Genomic DNA, 17,496 nt, shown 5'->3' with positions numbered 1-17,496 from the left:
GCTTTCTCCAGCTTGCATTCAGTTTCAGGTGCTGAGTGACCTATCATGGTAGAAACATTGGCTGCTCTTTTGCGTCTAGGGCTCGAGGCAGGTGCATGTGCTTTCTCAAGCCCTCTGCCTGTGCTGTGCCTCCACCATATCCTCATGTCCACTTTCACCCCTCAGTGGCATGTGTACTAGGAATAGAGTCGTTCTTCTGAGATTGCTACTCAGCAGTGCTGTATAGACAATGGGTGAGGAAAACCTTTGTTTGATTCCCAGTCCTTCAAGGGGAGTATATCTCAGGCTTCAGGCCCTCAGCCTGAAGACTACAGGCAGACCCCAGGTCCTGTTTGAATATCCCACAGAGTTGAACCCCTTTATTTTAGTTTACTGTTTTTATTTTGTCTCCCTTTTGCAGTTCCTCTTTAGTCTGTGAGTGTGGGAAAGTCTTGGCTCTTCTGATTTCCTGGTCTCATAAGTTTGGATGGTTTGCCTCTGAAATTTTCTTGGTTCTGAACTACAGTTCCTCAGTGTCTGAAAATTTATTCTCATATTTTCTGCTGTGATAACCCAGCCTTTAGTTGCTGGACAGCTTGTGGTGAAGTCTCCCATGAGGAGTGTTACTGGGTCAAAGAACATTCTGATTGAATAATACTTATATTTAGATGTCACCGCATATCCTCGGAAGTATAGACATGGGCCCTGGAGCATCTGAGCATAATGGTCAACATGTTCTGGATGCTGATATTGAATATAGCCTGAGAGTCTGGCTTATGGCTCCAGTTGTTCCTCTGGCTTTTCTTTTTTTTTTTTTTTTTTTTTTTATAATTTTTTTTTTTTTAATTTTTATTTATTTATGATAGTCACACAGAGAGAGAGAGAGAGGCAGAGACACAGGCAGAGGGAGAAGCAGGCTCCATGCACCGGGAGCCCGACGTGGGATTCGATCCCGGGTCTCCAGGATCGCGCCCTGGGCCAAAGGCAGGCGCTAAACCGCTGCGCCACCCAGGGATCCCTCCTCTGGCTTTTCGTGTGTCATGGAAGTATCTCTCAAGATCATTGTGGCAGTGTTGATGCAGTACATTAAGGATCATCCCTCTTGATTTAGCATGAACAAGTACAGGAGTTTATTTTAGGGAAAAAAAAATTGTCAGCCTTCATAACCCCATCTGTGATACTGCTGACTGAACAATTGTTCATGTAAGTGTTCGTTCCATATGTATGCTGTTCTTTCCTCAACAAATAAGTTGTTGATTTATTGTTTTGAGTGAATTTATGAATTCATGATGCCTACCTTGTTGAGCTCTACCCCATTTCTGTAGTTGCTGTTCCTTTGATCTGCATGTTCCTTTGATTTGCATGTATTGCAAATGATCTTTTTATTTATGTATTTCATCATTGGTTATGTGTTTTTCATGATACTCATCATCAGTGGTTTTTATTTTATACCTGTAGTTTGTGGGACTATTTGATCAGGAAATGAATGTTATTTTATATATTTTATAAGATTTCCTTCCTGAATGTTAAGGGTTATAGCTGATTGGGTGTTTTCCCAAAACCTATATAACCTCTAGAATAGGGAAAATATATTTGTAGTTATCCTTTCTCTAGGAGTGTTTCTTGATATATAATTAATTATTAAGAAACCCTTTCCTCAAGTTGCCTGATTGGCTTGGTTGGAAGAGCATGAGTCTGTTGATCTCAGGGTCACGAGTTCAAACTCCCATGTTGAGCATAGAGATTACTTTAAAAAAAAAAAAAAACTTTTAAAAAGCCTTTTCTCATTTGAATGAGTTTGGATTTTTTAAATTGGGAATATTGGATGTCTTGAGAATATATTTTTGTTTGTAAGTGACTGTGTTCATCCCGGAATTAGAGGCAGTTCATACATAATTAGTTACTTGAGACACCTTCGTTTTTCTTTGGTATATTTTAGTCTAAACATAATTTTTTTTTACTTTATATGAATTTTATAGATTTTTAAATTTTGTTTCAGATGTTTTCTTTTTCTTTTTTCTTTTTTTTTAAGATTTATTTATTTATTTATTCATGAGAAACTCAGAGAGAGAGAGAGAGAGAGAGAGAGAGAGAGAGAGAGAGTCAGAGACACAGGCAGAGGGAGAAGCAGGCTCCATGCAAGGAGCCCGACGTGGGACTCGATCCCGGGTCTCCAGGATCACACCCCGGGCTGCAGGCGGTGCTAAACCACTGCGCCACCGGGGCTGCCCCAGATGTTTTCTTTTAAGAATCATCTCCCTATCTGTAGTCTCTTGATAATCTTCATTAATTCAGGATTTACTAATTTTGGGCAAATGCATAGTGATTTTTATTTATTCACGATAATTATATGTTTACTATTACATATAGTAAAAGGATCCCTCACCTCATGTCTTTTTCATGTGTGGAATTATGTTGAGATATCCATGATAGAATTTCAGGTAATGAGAGGAAGCCATCCTAAGAGAAACTATTATTTTTCCATAATAGTAACAGACTTAGTTTCTTTTTTTTTTTTTTTATGATTTTATTTATTTATTGAGAGATAGAGAGAAAGAGAGAGAGGCATAGAGAGAGGCAGAGACACAGGCAGAGGGAGTAGCAGGCTCCACGCAGGGAACACGACATGGGACTCGATCCCGGGTCTCTAGGATCACACCCTGGGCTGCAGGCGGTACCAAACCGCTGCGCCACCAGGACTGCCCCCAGACTTAGTTTCTAATTTTAACATACTACAATTGGAAAATATTTATTTTTAGATATTTTCCAAAATTAATGACTTAGATCGTTAGTTTAAAAAGAATACTTTAGCTGGTGCCTGGGTGCCTCATTTGGTTAGGCCTTCAGCTCAAGTCACGATCACAGGGTCCTGGAATCTAGCACCATGTCAGGCTCAGTGCTTAGCCAGGAGTCTGCTTCTTGCTCTACCTCTGTCTCTCCCTTTGCTTGTGCTCTTTCTCTCAAATGAAGTCTTCAGAAAAAAACTTTTTTTTTTTTAATTAAAAAGAACACTTTATTAGAGTGGAATTCACATAACATAAAATTAACATTAACATTAAATTAATTTTAAAGTAAATAATTCATTGGCTTTCATGCATTTAGCAATTGTTCACCTACTACCTCTATCTTTATTTTTGTTTTAAGATATTATTTATTTATTCATGAGAGAGAGAGAGAGAGAGAGGCAGAGACACAGTCAGAAGGAGAAGCAGGCTCCATCTAGGGAGCCTGACGTAGGACTCAATCCCTGAACTCCAGGATCATGCCCTGGGCCAAAGGCAGGCACTAAACCACTGAGCCACCCAGGGACCCCCCTACTACCTCTATCTTGTTGTACATTTCCAGCACTCCAATTTACTGTTTTACCCATTGAGCAGTTTCTCCACATTTTCCTCTGTCCCCAGTCCCTGGAAACTACCAGCCTGCCTTTTGTCTATCCATTCTATACAATTCTTCTTTTTCAATATTGTCTGGACCCTTTGGGCCCACTGCTGTTCCATATTTATTGGATCATGTTTTCCACTTCTACAAAAATGGTTTTTAGAAGTTTGATAGTGTCTTATAGAATCTCTGGTCAATATTACCATCTTTAAAAATATGAAATCTTCCAGTCTATTGTATGCTGTGTCTTTTCCATTTATTTAAATATGTTTAATTTCTATTAGCAGTGTTTTACAATTCTCAGTCTTAGAGGTCTTTCACCTCCTTGGTTAATTTATTTCACAGTATTTTATTCTTTGGGTGGTACATTATACATGATACCACTTTTTGAATTTCCTCTTCAGGTGTTCATTACAGTATATAAAGCACATCAGAGTGTTGATACTGTATCCTGCAACTTTCCTGACGTCATTTATAACATGTCTTTCAGTGGGTATTTCGTAGAATTCTGTATGTATACATTACGACATACTCACACAGAGATCATTTTCCTTTTTCTCTTCTAATATCTGTACTTTTTTTGTTATGTTACTCTTGTTAGAATTTGCAGAATAGTGCTAGATACCATTAGTGAAAGAGGATGTCCATGATTTTTTTCTTTTTTTAAAAGATTTTATTTATTTATTCATGAGAGACACAGAGACAGGAAGAAGTGGGGAGCCTGATGCTGGACTCCATCCCAGGACCCAAGGATCATGACCTGGGCCAAAGGGAGACACTCAGCCACTGAGCCACCCAGGTTGCCCCCATGTCTTATTTCTTACTTCAGAGGGAAATTTGTACTGTTTCATCTAGGATATTTGCTGTAGATTTTCATAAATAATCTTTAAGAGGTTGAGAAAAGTCCTTTCTTTTCTGAGTATGCTGAGAGTTTTTGTCATAAGAGTTCTAGAATTTTTCAAATATTCTGCATACAATGAGATCATTCTGGAGGTGGTTTTTTTTCTTTTTTCTTTTTTTTTCTGGAGGTGTTCTCCATTTGTCTTACTGTTAATATGGGCCATTACGTTTATAGATGTTTATATGTTGAATCTTCCACTGTTGAATTTTTGGAACAAGTTCTTATTTATGTTGTGTAAGGTTTTTTTTTTTCTTTTTTTCCTGAGATTTTATTTATTTATTTAAGAGAGACAGCAGGAGCAGAAGAGTGATGGGCAGAGGAAGGTTTAGAAGCAGACTCCCCACTGAGCAGGGAACCTAACACAGGGCTCCATCCCAGGACCTCAAGACCACTACCCAAACCGAAGGCAGACGCTCAACTGAGTCACCCAGGCGCCCCTATATTGTGTAATTTTAATAATACTTTTCTAGGGGGATCCCTGGGTGGCGCAACGGTTTGGCGCCTGCCTTTGGCCCAGGCCGTGATCCTGGAGACCAGGGATCAAGTCCCACATCGGGCTCCCTGCATGGAGCCTGCTTCTCCCTCTGCCTGTGCCTCTGTCTCTCTCTCACCTCTCTTTGTATTCTCATGAATAAATAAACAAAATCTTTAAAAAAAAAAAAAAAAACCTTTTCTATTCTGTTGGCTGGTGTTCTGTTGAAGACATACTTCTATATTAATAAGGGATATTATTCTGTAGTTGTCTTGTGATGTCTTTGCCTGGTTTGGTATCAGAAAAATGCTGGTCTTAGAGGCATCTAGGGTTTGTAGTTGTTTAAGGGTCTGACTCAGTTTTACCTCAGGCTGTGATCTCAGGGATATAAGATCAAGCCCCCATGCTCAGCATGGAGTCTGCTTCAGATTCTCTATGCCTCTCCCTCTGCTCTTCCTCCCCCAGAACTCACTCACTTTTTCTAAAATAAATAAATCCTTGGGGGGGCAAGAATAATGTTGGCTTCAGAGAATAAATTAAGAAGTGTTCCATCTTTCATATCTTGTAGTGCTCTTTTACTTACAAGGAACTTCCTCACCTTTTGTTTCTATTGGAAGCCTAAATTTCTCCCTTATTTTCAAAGGACAGTGTTTCTAGAGACAACTGATTAACAGGGACACCTGGGTGGTTCAGTGGTTAAGTGCCTTCGGCTTAGGACGTGATTCCTGGGTCCAGGAATTGAGCCTGCTTTTCCCTCTATGTCTCTGCCTCTCTTTCTCTGTCTCTCATGAATAAATAAATAAAATCTTTAAAAAAAATTAACAGATTTTTGTTTTGTATGTTTTTGTCAGCACTTTAAATGTTATCCCATTGTCTCTGGACATCATGGTTTAACTGAAAAATCACCTCTGAAAATCAATGTGCGTCCTTTGTATGTGATGTTCCCTTCCTGCTTTCATCTCTCTTTACCTTTGTCTTTCACGTATTATGATTTGTTGCAATGTGTGCCTCTGAATTTTTCCAAATTGTATGTTCACTGAGTTCTTAGATTTGTAGAGTCTTGTCTCTTAACATTTGAGAGATATGTCTTCCAGTATTTTTTCTGCCTCCATTTCTTTCTCCTTTCTTTTTGGGACTCCCATTGTTCATATGTTGGCCCACATGATGTTGTCCTGCAGAACTATTAGACTCTTTATATTCAGTCTTTTTCTTTGTGCTCCTCAGACAATAATTTCAGCCAATCTCCCTATCAGTTTGCTGAATCTTACTTCTGCCTCTTTAGATCTGATATTGAGCCTGTCTATGAAATTTTTCAATTCAGGAATTTTACATTACAGCTTTGGAAAGTGTTTAGTTTCTTTTTCCATCTTCTCTTTGTTGATACTGTTTATTTAAACAATGTTCTCTGGATTGCTTTTTTTTTTTTTTTAATTTTATTTATTTATTTATTTATTTATTTATGATAGTCGGGGGGTGGGCAGAGACACAGGCAGAGGGAGAAGCAGGCTCCATGCACCGGGAGCCCGACGTGGGATTCGATCCCGGGTCTCCAGGATCGCGCCCTGGGCCAAAGGCAGGCGCCAAACCGCTGCGCCACCCAGGGATCCCTCTGGATTGCTTTTTAATTCTTTGTCTATCATTCTCTTTAGCTTGAATAGTTGATTTAAAGTACGTGTTTAGGGCAGCCCTGGTGGCGCAGCGGTTTAGCGCCGCCTGCAGCCTGGGGTGTGATCCTGGAGACCCGGGATCAAGTCCCACATGGGGCTCCCTGCATGGGGCCTACTTCTCCCTCTGCCTGTGTCTCTGCCTCTCTCTCTCTTGCTCTGTGTCTCTCATGAATAAATAAAAAATAAAAAAGAATCTTTAAAAAAAAATAAAGTATGTGTTTAATTTAGTAAGTTCAAAGTTTGGGCTTCCTTAGGGCCAAGTTTTGTTATTTATTTAATATTTATTTTTCTCTCTGGGTCATGCTATATTGTTGTATTGCCTCCTTTTTAACTTTCTGTTTACAACGGGACATTTGGAATATGCTGAAACTTTGGAAATCATATTTTCCCTTCCCAGGATTTTTTTTATGTCTCTTGTGATTGCAATTAATGTGTTTGTTTCCCTCAAATTTTGTGTGGTGTATTTTCTTTGTTATGTGTAGTCATTGAAGCCTTTGGTTGACTTATTGGTTGCCATTCCAGAGATTTCCTGAAACTCCTGGAAGCAAACACAAAACAAACCAACTTTCTACTCTGTGTAGATGTGTTGGGTGTGTGTGTGTGCTTATGTGTGTGCTGGGAAGTGCATGAAACATTCAGGGTAAGAAGTTTATGACAACAGTTCCTTACCCTTCTGCTTGCTCAGAATCTGATGGTCAGCAGGAGGGAAAACCTTGAGGGCTTCTCAGGTCTTTTCTCATGTGCCTGGTCCTGGGCATGTCTGCCACCTTCTAGGGTCTTCTATGTGGGGGATTTTCAAAGCCTTATTTCCCACTGCACCTCACTCCCTGGTGTTTTTCTCGGGGTTTTCTCTCATGAATAGATAAATAAAAATTAAAAAAAATAAATGTTTGTGGGCAGCCCTGGTGGCGCAGCGGTTTGGCGCCGCCTGCAGCCCAGGGTGTGATCCTGGAAACCTGGGATCGAGTCCCACGTCCGGCTCCCTGCGTGGAGTCCGCTTCTCCCTCTGCCTGTGTCTCTGCCTCTCTCTCTCTGTGTCTCTATGAATAAGTAAATAAAATCTTTTAAAAAAATAAAAAATAAATGTTTGTGACAAATGGCTCCTGGTTATCACCAACTTAGAGATCTGAGGTAGACCAAAGAAAGGCAAGCATTTTGAGCCAGTCCTTCAGGGAGCCAGCAGGCAGATTAAAGAAACAAACAAATAACCAGTCACAGTCGTTTGAAGGTCCCATTTATTCCCTCTGGCTTGGGAAGCCTATACTTCTTGTAGACTCCCATCTTCAAGGCTACTTCCTGACTGTGGTGCAGAGCACAGAGTCAGGGCAAGTTAAAACAGCTACCTTTTTCTTGATTAAAAGTGTGCCTGGGGATCCCTGGGTGGCGCAGCAGTTTGGCGCCTGCCTCTGGCCCAGGGCGCGATCCTGGAGACCCGGGATTGAGTCCCGCGTCGGGCTCCCGGTGCATGGAGCCTGCTTCTCCCTCTGCCTGTGTCTCTGCCTCTCTCTTTCTCTCTGTGTGACTATCATAAATGAATAAATGAATAAAATAAACCTATCTAAAATCTTTAAAAAAAAAAAAAAGTGTGCGTGGTTGCTGGAATCCTGTGATGAATTTCCAGAGTTCCTATAAAGTTGGTTTTGATGGGTTTTGGTAGTTCATTTCCTGCTGTTCCTGCTGGAGTCTCCTAGAGTTTCCTTCTTTGCCACTTTGCATTTCCATGTCACAGAGTCCCATTGTTAAGCTCTATAATATTAAATATTTATCAGGACTTCTATTTAAAAATGGGTGACTTAACATATTTTCTATTTATGATAATGTGTGCTGCTTCTGAAAATCAGCTTCTTTTTCTCTTATGGATGAGGTCTTTAGAATTCTGAAGTCTATGTGCTCACTTCGGCAGCACATATTACTGGAATTCTAAAGTCTACACTTTATAAATGAACATATTTATTAATTACTTCTGGATTTGCCTTGGGTTACTAACATGTTTATGATTTTTATTAAGATTAACACATAATTAATTTCTACATATATTACAGCATGTAACCACAGGTAAGTGGTTATTAACAATGCAGTATGCCTGTTTTGCATGGATATATTTTTTGTAAGAAGTATTAAGAAGAATGTTTTATTATCCTTAAATGTTGTTTTAATATCGTATACAACACATATTCAGTAATTGAATTTAATATGTTTTTCAAGTATGATTCACCTATGTCCCTCCTATGAGGTTTTTAAGTTTTGGGATGCCTGTGAAAAATTTCTGTACTTCAGGGCAGTTGAACTTTTGATCACAGAACATTTGAAAATAAGCTTCCTGAAAATAATTTGAACTATGTGTAATTACTTTTTCATTGCTGAGGCATCTTGTGTTTCTAAACATTTGCACATCATGGTTGAGAAGCTTAATAACTCTGTTACGAATTATACTTCTGGCATAATATCTTTTTTTAAAAAAGATTTTATTTATTTGAGAGAGAGAGAGCACACACATAAGCAAGGGGAGTGGCAGAGGTAGAGGGAGAAGCAGGTTCCCCACTGAGCAGGTACCCTGACGAGGGGCTTGATCCTAGGATGCTGGGATCATGACCTGAGCTGAAGGCAGACACCCAACTGAGCCACCCAGGTGCCCCTGGTATAATACTTTTTCATGTATAAAATATCCATCTTCAAACTGGTTAATATGAAGCCTATCATTATTTATATATTACAGATTTCTCTACTAGATGTATGAGCAAAGAATTACCACCAAAAGATGACATTAATAATGGAGAATTATTCCAAACATTGATTTTGGAAAGACATAGAAGTCATGACTTTGATTTGAGAGAAGTCCAGCAAGATGTGAACAGATGTAAGACTCAGTGGCTATCTGAAGAAAAAAATGAAGGAATGACTGTATCCCATTACAAAAATCTCACTTGTAGAGAAGACCAAGAACATCAAAAATTCAGGAATAATTTCTCTGTAAAGCATAGTGTTTCCATAAAAAGTAGTAAGTCTCAATATTACAAACATGATATAATGAATAAGGCACTAAAAAGCAAGGTAGGCTATTCAGGAAGCAAGTACAAAAATCGTTTGGACAGTAGGCTTGGATTAAGCTCTCATTCACATGTGGCTCAACTGCAGAGATTTCAAACCCATGAGGAAATTTATGAAAATAATCAAGTTGAGAAGTCTACCAAAATGTCCTCAGTTTCACCACTTCAAAGAATTCCTTCTAGTGTCAAAACCAACATTTTAAATAAATATGAGAAGGTTCTTATGCATCCTTCATTACAGACACAACAGAAAACACCCAAAAGAGAAAAACCTTATAAATGTAGTGAGTGTGGGAAGACTTTTAGCCATTGCTCAACCTTAGCTAATCATCAAAGAATTCATTCTGAGCTGAAACCTTACAAATGTAATGAGTGTAGCAAAGTCTTTAACAGATTCTCAAACCTCACAAGGCATCAGAGAATCCATACTGGAGAGAAACCATATAAATGTAATGTATGTGGTAAGGATTTTATGATACGTTCACACCTTTGGGGACATGAGCGAATTCATACTGGAGAGAAGCCTTACAAATGCGATGAGTGTGGCAAAGCCTTTTCTGAGTGTTCAAATCTTGTTCAACATAAAAGAATCCATTCTGGAGAGAAACCTTACAAATGTAATCAGTGTGGTAAGGAATTTATCACCCGTTCTCACCTTTGGGGTCATGAGAGAATCCATACTGGAGAGAAACCTTACAAATGTACTGAGTGTGGAAAGGCCTTCACCGGGAGTTCAAACCTTACTCAACATAAGAGAATTCATGCTGGAGAGAGACCATATAAATGTAATGTGTGTGACAAGGCCTTTAGTCAGAATTCAAGCCTTATCGTTCATCAGAGAATCCATACTGGTGAGAAACCTTACAAATGTCATGAATGTGGCAAAGCCTTTAAGCAGTATTCAAGCTTGAATAGACATCAAAATATACATAGAGGGAAGATACAGATATAGAGCCTGTGGTAAGGTTTTATTAGATGTTCTCACCTTTGGAGTCATGAGGGAATGCATACTGCAAAAAAAAAACTACAAGAGAATGGCATGGCCTTCATGCCATGACTTAACCTCAAGAATCACCAAAGATTTCACATTGGAGAAAACCCTACAAATACAACATGTGATAAATTGCTTAAGTAGGTTGTATGATGTACTGTGTATGAGAGAATTCTTAGTGAGAACTAAGACTAGTTCTTAATTAATCAAGTAAGATGTTAAACTCTGCAGGAAAAGTAAAACTCAAAATGATTTAAAATTCCTGAGATAATTGATGTCAAAGGAGCAGGGGCATATGTGGAAATGCCCACTTAGCTTCAGTTTATACAGTCATTTGTCCTTTTAGAATTCTTGATGAGGTTACTTTATTATTGAATCATCACAGACCTTCCATGTGTTGCCACAGTTGTGTCTGTGATGGAACCTTTTCTTTGGGTCCTAACATAAACGGTGTTTTGTTTTTAATTTTCTTTTTTTTTTAATTTTCAATTTACTTGTTCATTGGTGGTATTTAGGAAGAGAGTTAACTTGTACTGTAATCTTGGATCCTGCAGCCTTGGTATAATTGCACATTAGTATTTTATCTACCATACTTGGGGGCATTGCATGCAATAGTTCAGAAGTTCTGGTGCCAGGTGCCACTCTGTCTTGTTCCTGGCATAAAAACAAAGCACTCTGTTACCATATTAATACCAAATGAATCTTGCAGTTATTAAGTCCAACTTGGTCATGGGGCATGATTCTGGATGTCTTCATGTCTTCCGTACAGAGTATCTGCAGTTATATTAAGATCTCAGATGCTTTATGCATCTATGTATTAGCATTTAAAATCTTTGCACATAAATGGAAATTGGATCACAGACAGAATTATAAATACTATACTAGTAATCTAAAGTATGAGTACAACCATCCAGCTTTTTCAGTAAATCATAATGGTTAAATCATGTGCATTGATACCTCCCCCAGTAAGTTTAAGTCCCCAGTCTGCTGCTAAACAAGGTGGGAAGATAGTGAAATCACCTAACCCTGTGTGCCTAAGTTCTCCTTAGAATCAGTGTAGTAGTAGTAGTCCCATCCTTGATTTTGGGAGGAATGAAGTCTTTTAAGTGCCTTGACATCAGAGATTCTTACATTATGAGTATTCTTTAGAGTTGCCCAGTTAACTCTCAGAAGTCTCTTAATGGAGCTAAAATTAAATATTTCTTAATGGGAAGTACGTGTAAGTGAAAAATACTGGATTTCACTTGAAATGGTAAATATAGGTGAAGCCTCAGGTTCCCATGCAGCATCCCCCAAAGGAAGAACATCACTCATTGTGAATGAACCCTCAGATGGCCTACCGGTTATTGACAGTAGAAATGGTCTTCTTATCACTGATGCTGATTAGAATCCTAGGGAATTTCTTCTTTCTTTACCAGTAAAATTTCCTTTTTGTCATAGGTGAAGATTAAGGTCCATAGATTTGAGTGTCAAGCACTTGTCTATAGCTGACTCCTTAGTTGTCATCTTTACAGGAATCTCCAGCACGGTAACAGCTTTTGGGTAGAAACATTTTCTCCCTGATTTTGGATGTAAATTTGTTTGCTGGGTCATAGAGTGATCCCATAGTATATTATGTAACATGTAAATTATCTGAGGGACCTGGGTGAAGTTTACAAGGACTTTTTCATATGATCTTTGCACAATTTGTGTATAGAAAATTACTTCAAAATAAAAAAGGCAGCATGATGTGCTGTGGCTTTTAGAAAGTTCAGGTGCAGCTCTTTATTCATATAGGAATGAAGGACATTATAGGTAAGTCCAAAAGTCGTTCTTAAAACTGAAATTCTTAAAACTTGTCATCTCTTTGGTAAATTTCTGGAACCGTAATGGATTATGCCTCCACCCCATATAATGTGCAGTTTACTCTGCTTTTAAGAACTGAATCATCAGAAGCACACGAGTAGAACCAAAGGATTGGATATTTACAGTATTGGCTTCATTATGTATTGGTAGATACTTTGTTCTGGAGCCACTTCTAATCCTGCATAAAGTGGGCAGATGGTCTGAGGAAAGGGGACGACAAATACAGAAGCACCATTGAAATTCTCTTCATGTCTAAATGAATGAAGCTTCCATCTTTCCCTTAACAGCACTAATGATGTTTTCTGCATCTTACACCAAGATTGGTGCCCTTAATCTCAGCGTATAGTTTTTCAAGTGGTATGTCAAATAGTTCCAACATGGGCAATAGCCCAAGATCCTGGATTCTGACCACTGAGTAAAACAACTGCATCAGCTCTCATTTCCACATGTCTGATGCAGAGGCCAAACATCCAGCCCAGTGAACCCATGAGGTTTCCGCGTAGGTGAACCGTCAGTGGACCAGTGTCAGACAGGGGAATCTAGGATCACCAAGGTCCTCACAATGCCAGGGGCTTTGCTTCAGGCTGCGGATACGATTCATTCCTGTAGAGTTGATATGTTGCTGATGCCAATCGGGATTCATTCTTAAGTACCATCTCTGACCAGCCAAGTCTTTTAGGATCTTTCTGCCTTGTTGGTTGTAGGGTCCAAGTTGATTCATCAACATAGGAATGTTACAGTAGACAATCACAAGTCCTGAATGGGTCAGGCTTCATTTTTTACAAATGTTCAGTAGCAAGCTAATGGCTGTTTTCCAAAGCAATTTACCTGTTATGTCAAACCTAAGTCCAAACCCCAAAGGAGTCTTCAAGATGGGAAACTGCTTGCCTTCTTCAGAGACTCTAAATGACAGAATCTGGCACAGTTTTGCATTTAGACTTCTTATACTCCAGAAGTCTGTTGAGGGGCTGGGTCCTTTCTTTTTCTTTTTTCTTTTCTCCTTCCTTCCTCCCTTCTGCCTTCCCTCCTTCCCTCTCTTCCTTCTTTTCTTCCTTTCTTTTTTGGGTGCCGGTAGTGGGGAAGACACATCAGTGTATTTTTCTTTATTGCTGGAATGAGCATTGCACATTGCCCACATAATTCTGATAAACTTTAACTGGAAAAGGACTCTGAATTTGTTACATTTTATCAGACTTACCTATTAGAGAAGGAATGTCCTAGATAGGGCTATTGAGACTAATGTCTCCAACTTTCCAACAAAGAATTCATCTACATAGTGAAACATTGACAGCAGGGTCAAGACGTGCTATATTCTCACCCGTGCACTGATGGCAAATGCCTGGGAGTTTGTTTCACCAGGACTGCTCTACTTTCAGCTCATCCTGAAGAATGTGGGTAAATATGGAATCACAAATGGTGATGGTTGTGAAAATTGGTAAGACATTTTGAAAAGTATTGGAAGTATGAACTAAAGCTGAATAGATGTAAGCCTATGACCATTAAATTTACTCTTCCATATGTAACCAACAGAAATTTATGCATGTGTCACCAAAGCACAAGTTCTAGAATTTACATAGCAGAGCTATTCATATAGCTAATAGCTCCACACTGAAAACCACCCGTGTGTGTATCAAGAGTGGAAAGATGAAAGTAATTGCTAGATGTTTACACAATGGAATTCTATTAAATGTTAGAGTCCACACAGTGGGACTAATGCTAATAAATGACCTACAACATGTGATAATAAGGATGAGTTCACAACATTTGGAATGTGGAGCCACATACAGAAGAGTCCATCCTATATAGGTCCATTTCTATAAAGTGCCAAAAAGGCACTTTGAAGAGTGATCTATGTTAAATGTCACATTACTGTTTACTGTGATGGGTAGTAACTGGGAGGCTTAACAAGGAGGTTTTGGGGGCTGAAAACCTGTGGGTTTTTTTTTTTTTTTGAACTAGGAAATGGATACAGAGATGTGTTCACTTTGTGCCATTTTACTGTGCTTTGTACTTAAGACTTATACATGTATCTTTAAAAATTGTTTTAAATGCCTATCACCAACTTTTAAAAATTCAGTAGAAGGTAAGTAGATTGTTTTTATGTCCTTACATTGTTCCTGTAAAGACATTAAATACTACTGTAATTTGTTTTTAAAATAATGTATTCTAATTCCTAGGTGAAACATGAAGATAGTATAAAACCTAAATAAAGGGTAGAGAATAATTGAAAATTTACACAGAAGATAGAAAAATAAAATAGACCATGGGTGATGAAGAACATGCAATAAATTGGTAAATCTAATCCCAAGTAAACACAGTTACATTGAACATAAATGTGTAGCTCTTGTTACATTCTAACATTGTTGGACTCTATTCAGTAAGGGTTTTCTCATAAGTTAAAATACTAGGATTAAATAAAATTAATGAAATACAATTTCATGGCATTTTAACCTAGTAAACTGCCAACAGGACTGTATAATAGAGTTCAACATAGGTTGTCATTATGATAATTGTAAGTGGTACTATTCCATTTATTAATGTAGTTTTTTTAATACTATTACTCAATAACAATCAGGCTGACAACTCACCACACATTCACACATGCACAGACATGTACAAATGTTTGTGTATTGCATCTTGACTTGTGATCTGATGTAAATATTTCTAAGTGTCCCTTATCATCTTAAAAAGTGTTTCTCTATTTCTGTGCCACAAAATTTATTATAATAATATTCATTATGTCAAACTAATTCTCTTAAAACTATTGAATCCTTAGTATTTTAGTACAGCTTTGTTTGGTAAACACAGATAGCTATATTATAATGTTTCTTATACTTGAGTAACTATTTTGCCCCTGTGGAAATCCTCTTGCCACAAACTCCAACAGGATTCTTGACTTTCCCTCTAAATGACTGTTCCTGTTTCTACAGGTTTAGTCAAAAACTCCACTGAATGCCCCCAGGTCTCTTTCTTTACAACATGAGAATTGTCATCTTCACATTATACAGAAAAATCTATTCTCCAGTTGCCAAAACTCATGCCACTTTATCCTAGACATTTTGCCTTTTTGTCTCTCACTCACCTGATGTCTTCTAAGCAATTAGCCATACATCTTTGCACTTTCATTTTTCCCACTGCAGTTTAATCTGGATGTTTCTACAGGAAAAAAATTTCTCTCCATAAAATTATCTTTCCAGTGACCACTATCTCTGTAATGTTGTAATGTACTAATTTCAACGTGGTCCCAAATATACCTGCTATGTGAACCTGATTCCCACTTCCGTTTCACCCCATTCTATTTCATTTTCCCAGAGGGCATTTTGTTCAGTTTCTTGAATGGCCATCTCACATACTGTTCCTTTTCCATGAACTTTACTAGTTATTCCATGCTAATTTCTAGGTAAATGTGTTATATCAAGTTGAAAGTTACACACTCAAAGACATCATAATATCCAGGTTATGGCAGTACCCACGTTTTATTTCATCAACTCTGACCTACTGCACTATAAACATTACAATTATGTGAGGATTTATGTAGTAATTACATAATTATAAATGTAAAATTACATTTACAGTTGTGTTTATGGTTTATTGGACACAACTGTCTATCCAACATCTTGTGTAAGGTGACTGTGTCTTCACTGTAGAACTCTGTGAAGAGAAGTGAATAAACAATAGATGCTGTGCATAAACAACTGTTTCATTTCTTTTTTTTTATGTGAACTCTGTGCCCAATGTGGGGCTTGAATTCTGAGTATGATCAAGAGTCTCAGCTCTACCGACTGAGCCAGATAGATGCCCCACTTTTCCTTTCTGATGAGATCAGGAGATTTTGTTACTTTTCCAGACAAAGCAGAGCCTGGACGCACAAGCCATGGCTCAGGAGAACAAAGGGATTGACACTTGGGAAAAATCCGTTGTTAAGGTAGAAATGTTCACCAGCAACCAACTGGGATTATTAATAAGAACAATGCAGACTTGGAGGTGGAGGACATGGTATAAAATGATACAAGGGTGCGCCCAAGGAGAAGGATTCCCTGGGTGACTGGTCCCGAGGGAGGATCTTGGAGAGAGATTGTTGCTATGAATGTGTCTGACTTTTGCTTGTGCAGGATGGAAACCATGGAGCCGCTGGCCCTAGAGCATGAGCACCAAGCAGCAAATATCAGAGGATGATAAAAATGTTGCCTGTGGTGACCGTGGTTTTGTGGTTATCTACCAGAACAGTATCCCAAATCCTTTTTCATTGTGAGGTTTGCATTATTCCATTTGTCAGTCAAATACAGGAAAAGCTATTTCCTAGTACTGGCAGGATCCAGTGCAAGAAAACAAAGCTCATGTGCCTGGGAGCTTTCACTTTAAGGTCTGCCCGTGTGGAATTTCTGGGGCTGATTGTGATGGCCTGGAACTTACTCAAGAGGCAGGTGCTTAAAAACAAACAAACAAAAAAAAAACGGAGCTGCTGATGGACACACCTGCACTGTGAAGGTAGAAAAGTTTGTATCTGACATCATCAAAGAAATCTTTCAAATCAAGAACTGCCACTGTCTGGTAGACTCCTTTAGAAAGGGCTAAAGAATAGGCCATAATTAGGTGGTTGATAGTCAAATCTGTGGACCCCACGCTGTGCCCAGTGGAGTAAAAGAGGAGATAATGGTAGAGAAGAGATATCTACGATTCTGAATACTGTCTGTGATAAGGATTGTTCTGTTGGTCATACTCCTGAAGCCATTCTGCCAGCTTGCAGTGACTGTTAATTGTTTTCGCTTCAGAGTCAGAGGATCCTGCATGTGAATATGATGTACAGGCTACATTTATCATGTCCATTGCAGTGGGATATTCTTCACAATACCATTGGTTCGTTAGACGATCATAGTTCTGTAATTTTTAGCAACATCTCTCGACTTAGTGATGTGTTTGTACATGACAGGAACAGACAACAGCCATATTAAAGTGCCATTTCAAAGATCTATCAAGTTCCTGGACATGTTTATTGTTGTTACTAGTCTAAGTTTTTAATACTCTGCTATTATTCTTATCCTGAGGAAAAGCTCCCACAGGTAGCAGCACTTCTCACTTTCAGGTGAAACTTCCCCCTAGCTCCCACTTTCCAGTGCATGGGATGGGTCCATATATCAGACTCTCCCTTTCTCACAATGGGACTCTGGGAGCACATCCACAGTACCCTTTGCATGTTCTCTTGAAGTCATGTA

General features: G+C 38.7%; 1 protein-coding gene across 1 annotated transcript in view; it reads left to right on the top strand.

Annotated features, from left to right (window-relative positions):
- LOC129500085 (zinc finger protein 160-like) overlaps window positions 1-17,253 on the top strand; it is a 43,821-nt gene extending 26,568 nt beyond the window's left edge. The window contains 1 exon segment of the mRNA XM_055310215.1: window positions 9,117-17,253. Coding sequence (XP_055166190.1) covers window positions 9,117-10,399 — 1,283 coding nt within the window. The 3' untranslated portion in view covers window positions 10,400-17,253.
- Window positions 17,254-17,496: the final 243 nt, after the last annotated feature.

The sequence above is a fragment of the Nyctereutes procyonoides genome, unplaced genomic scaffold (genome assembly GCF_905146905.1).
Source record: "Nyctereutes procyonoides isolate TBG_1078 unplaced genomic scaffold, NYPRO_anot_genome, whole genome shotgun sequence".
Taxonomy (NCBI): Eukaryota; Metazoa; Chordata; class Mammalia; order Carnivora; family Canidae; genus Nyctereutes; species Nyctereutes procyonoides.
Note: the sequence above shows the minus strand (reverse complement) of the source record. Positions and strands in the feature narration are given on the sequence as shown.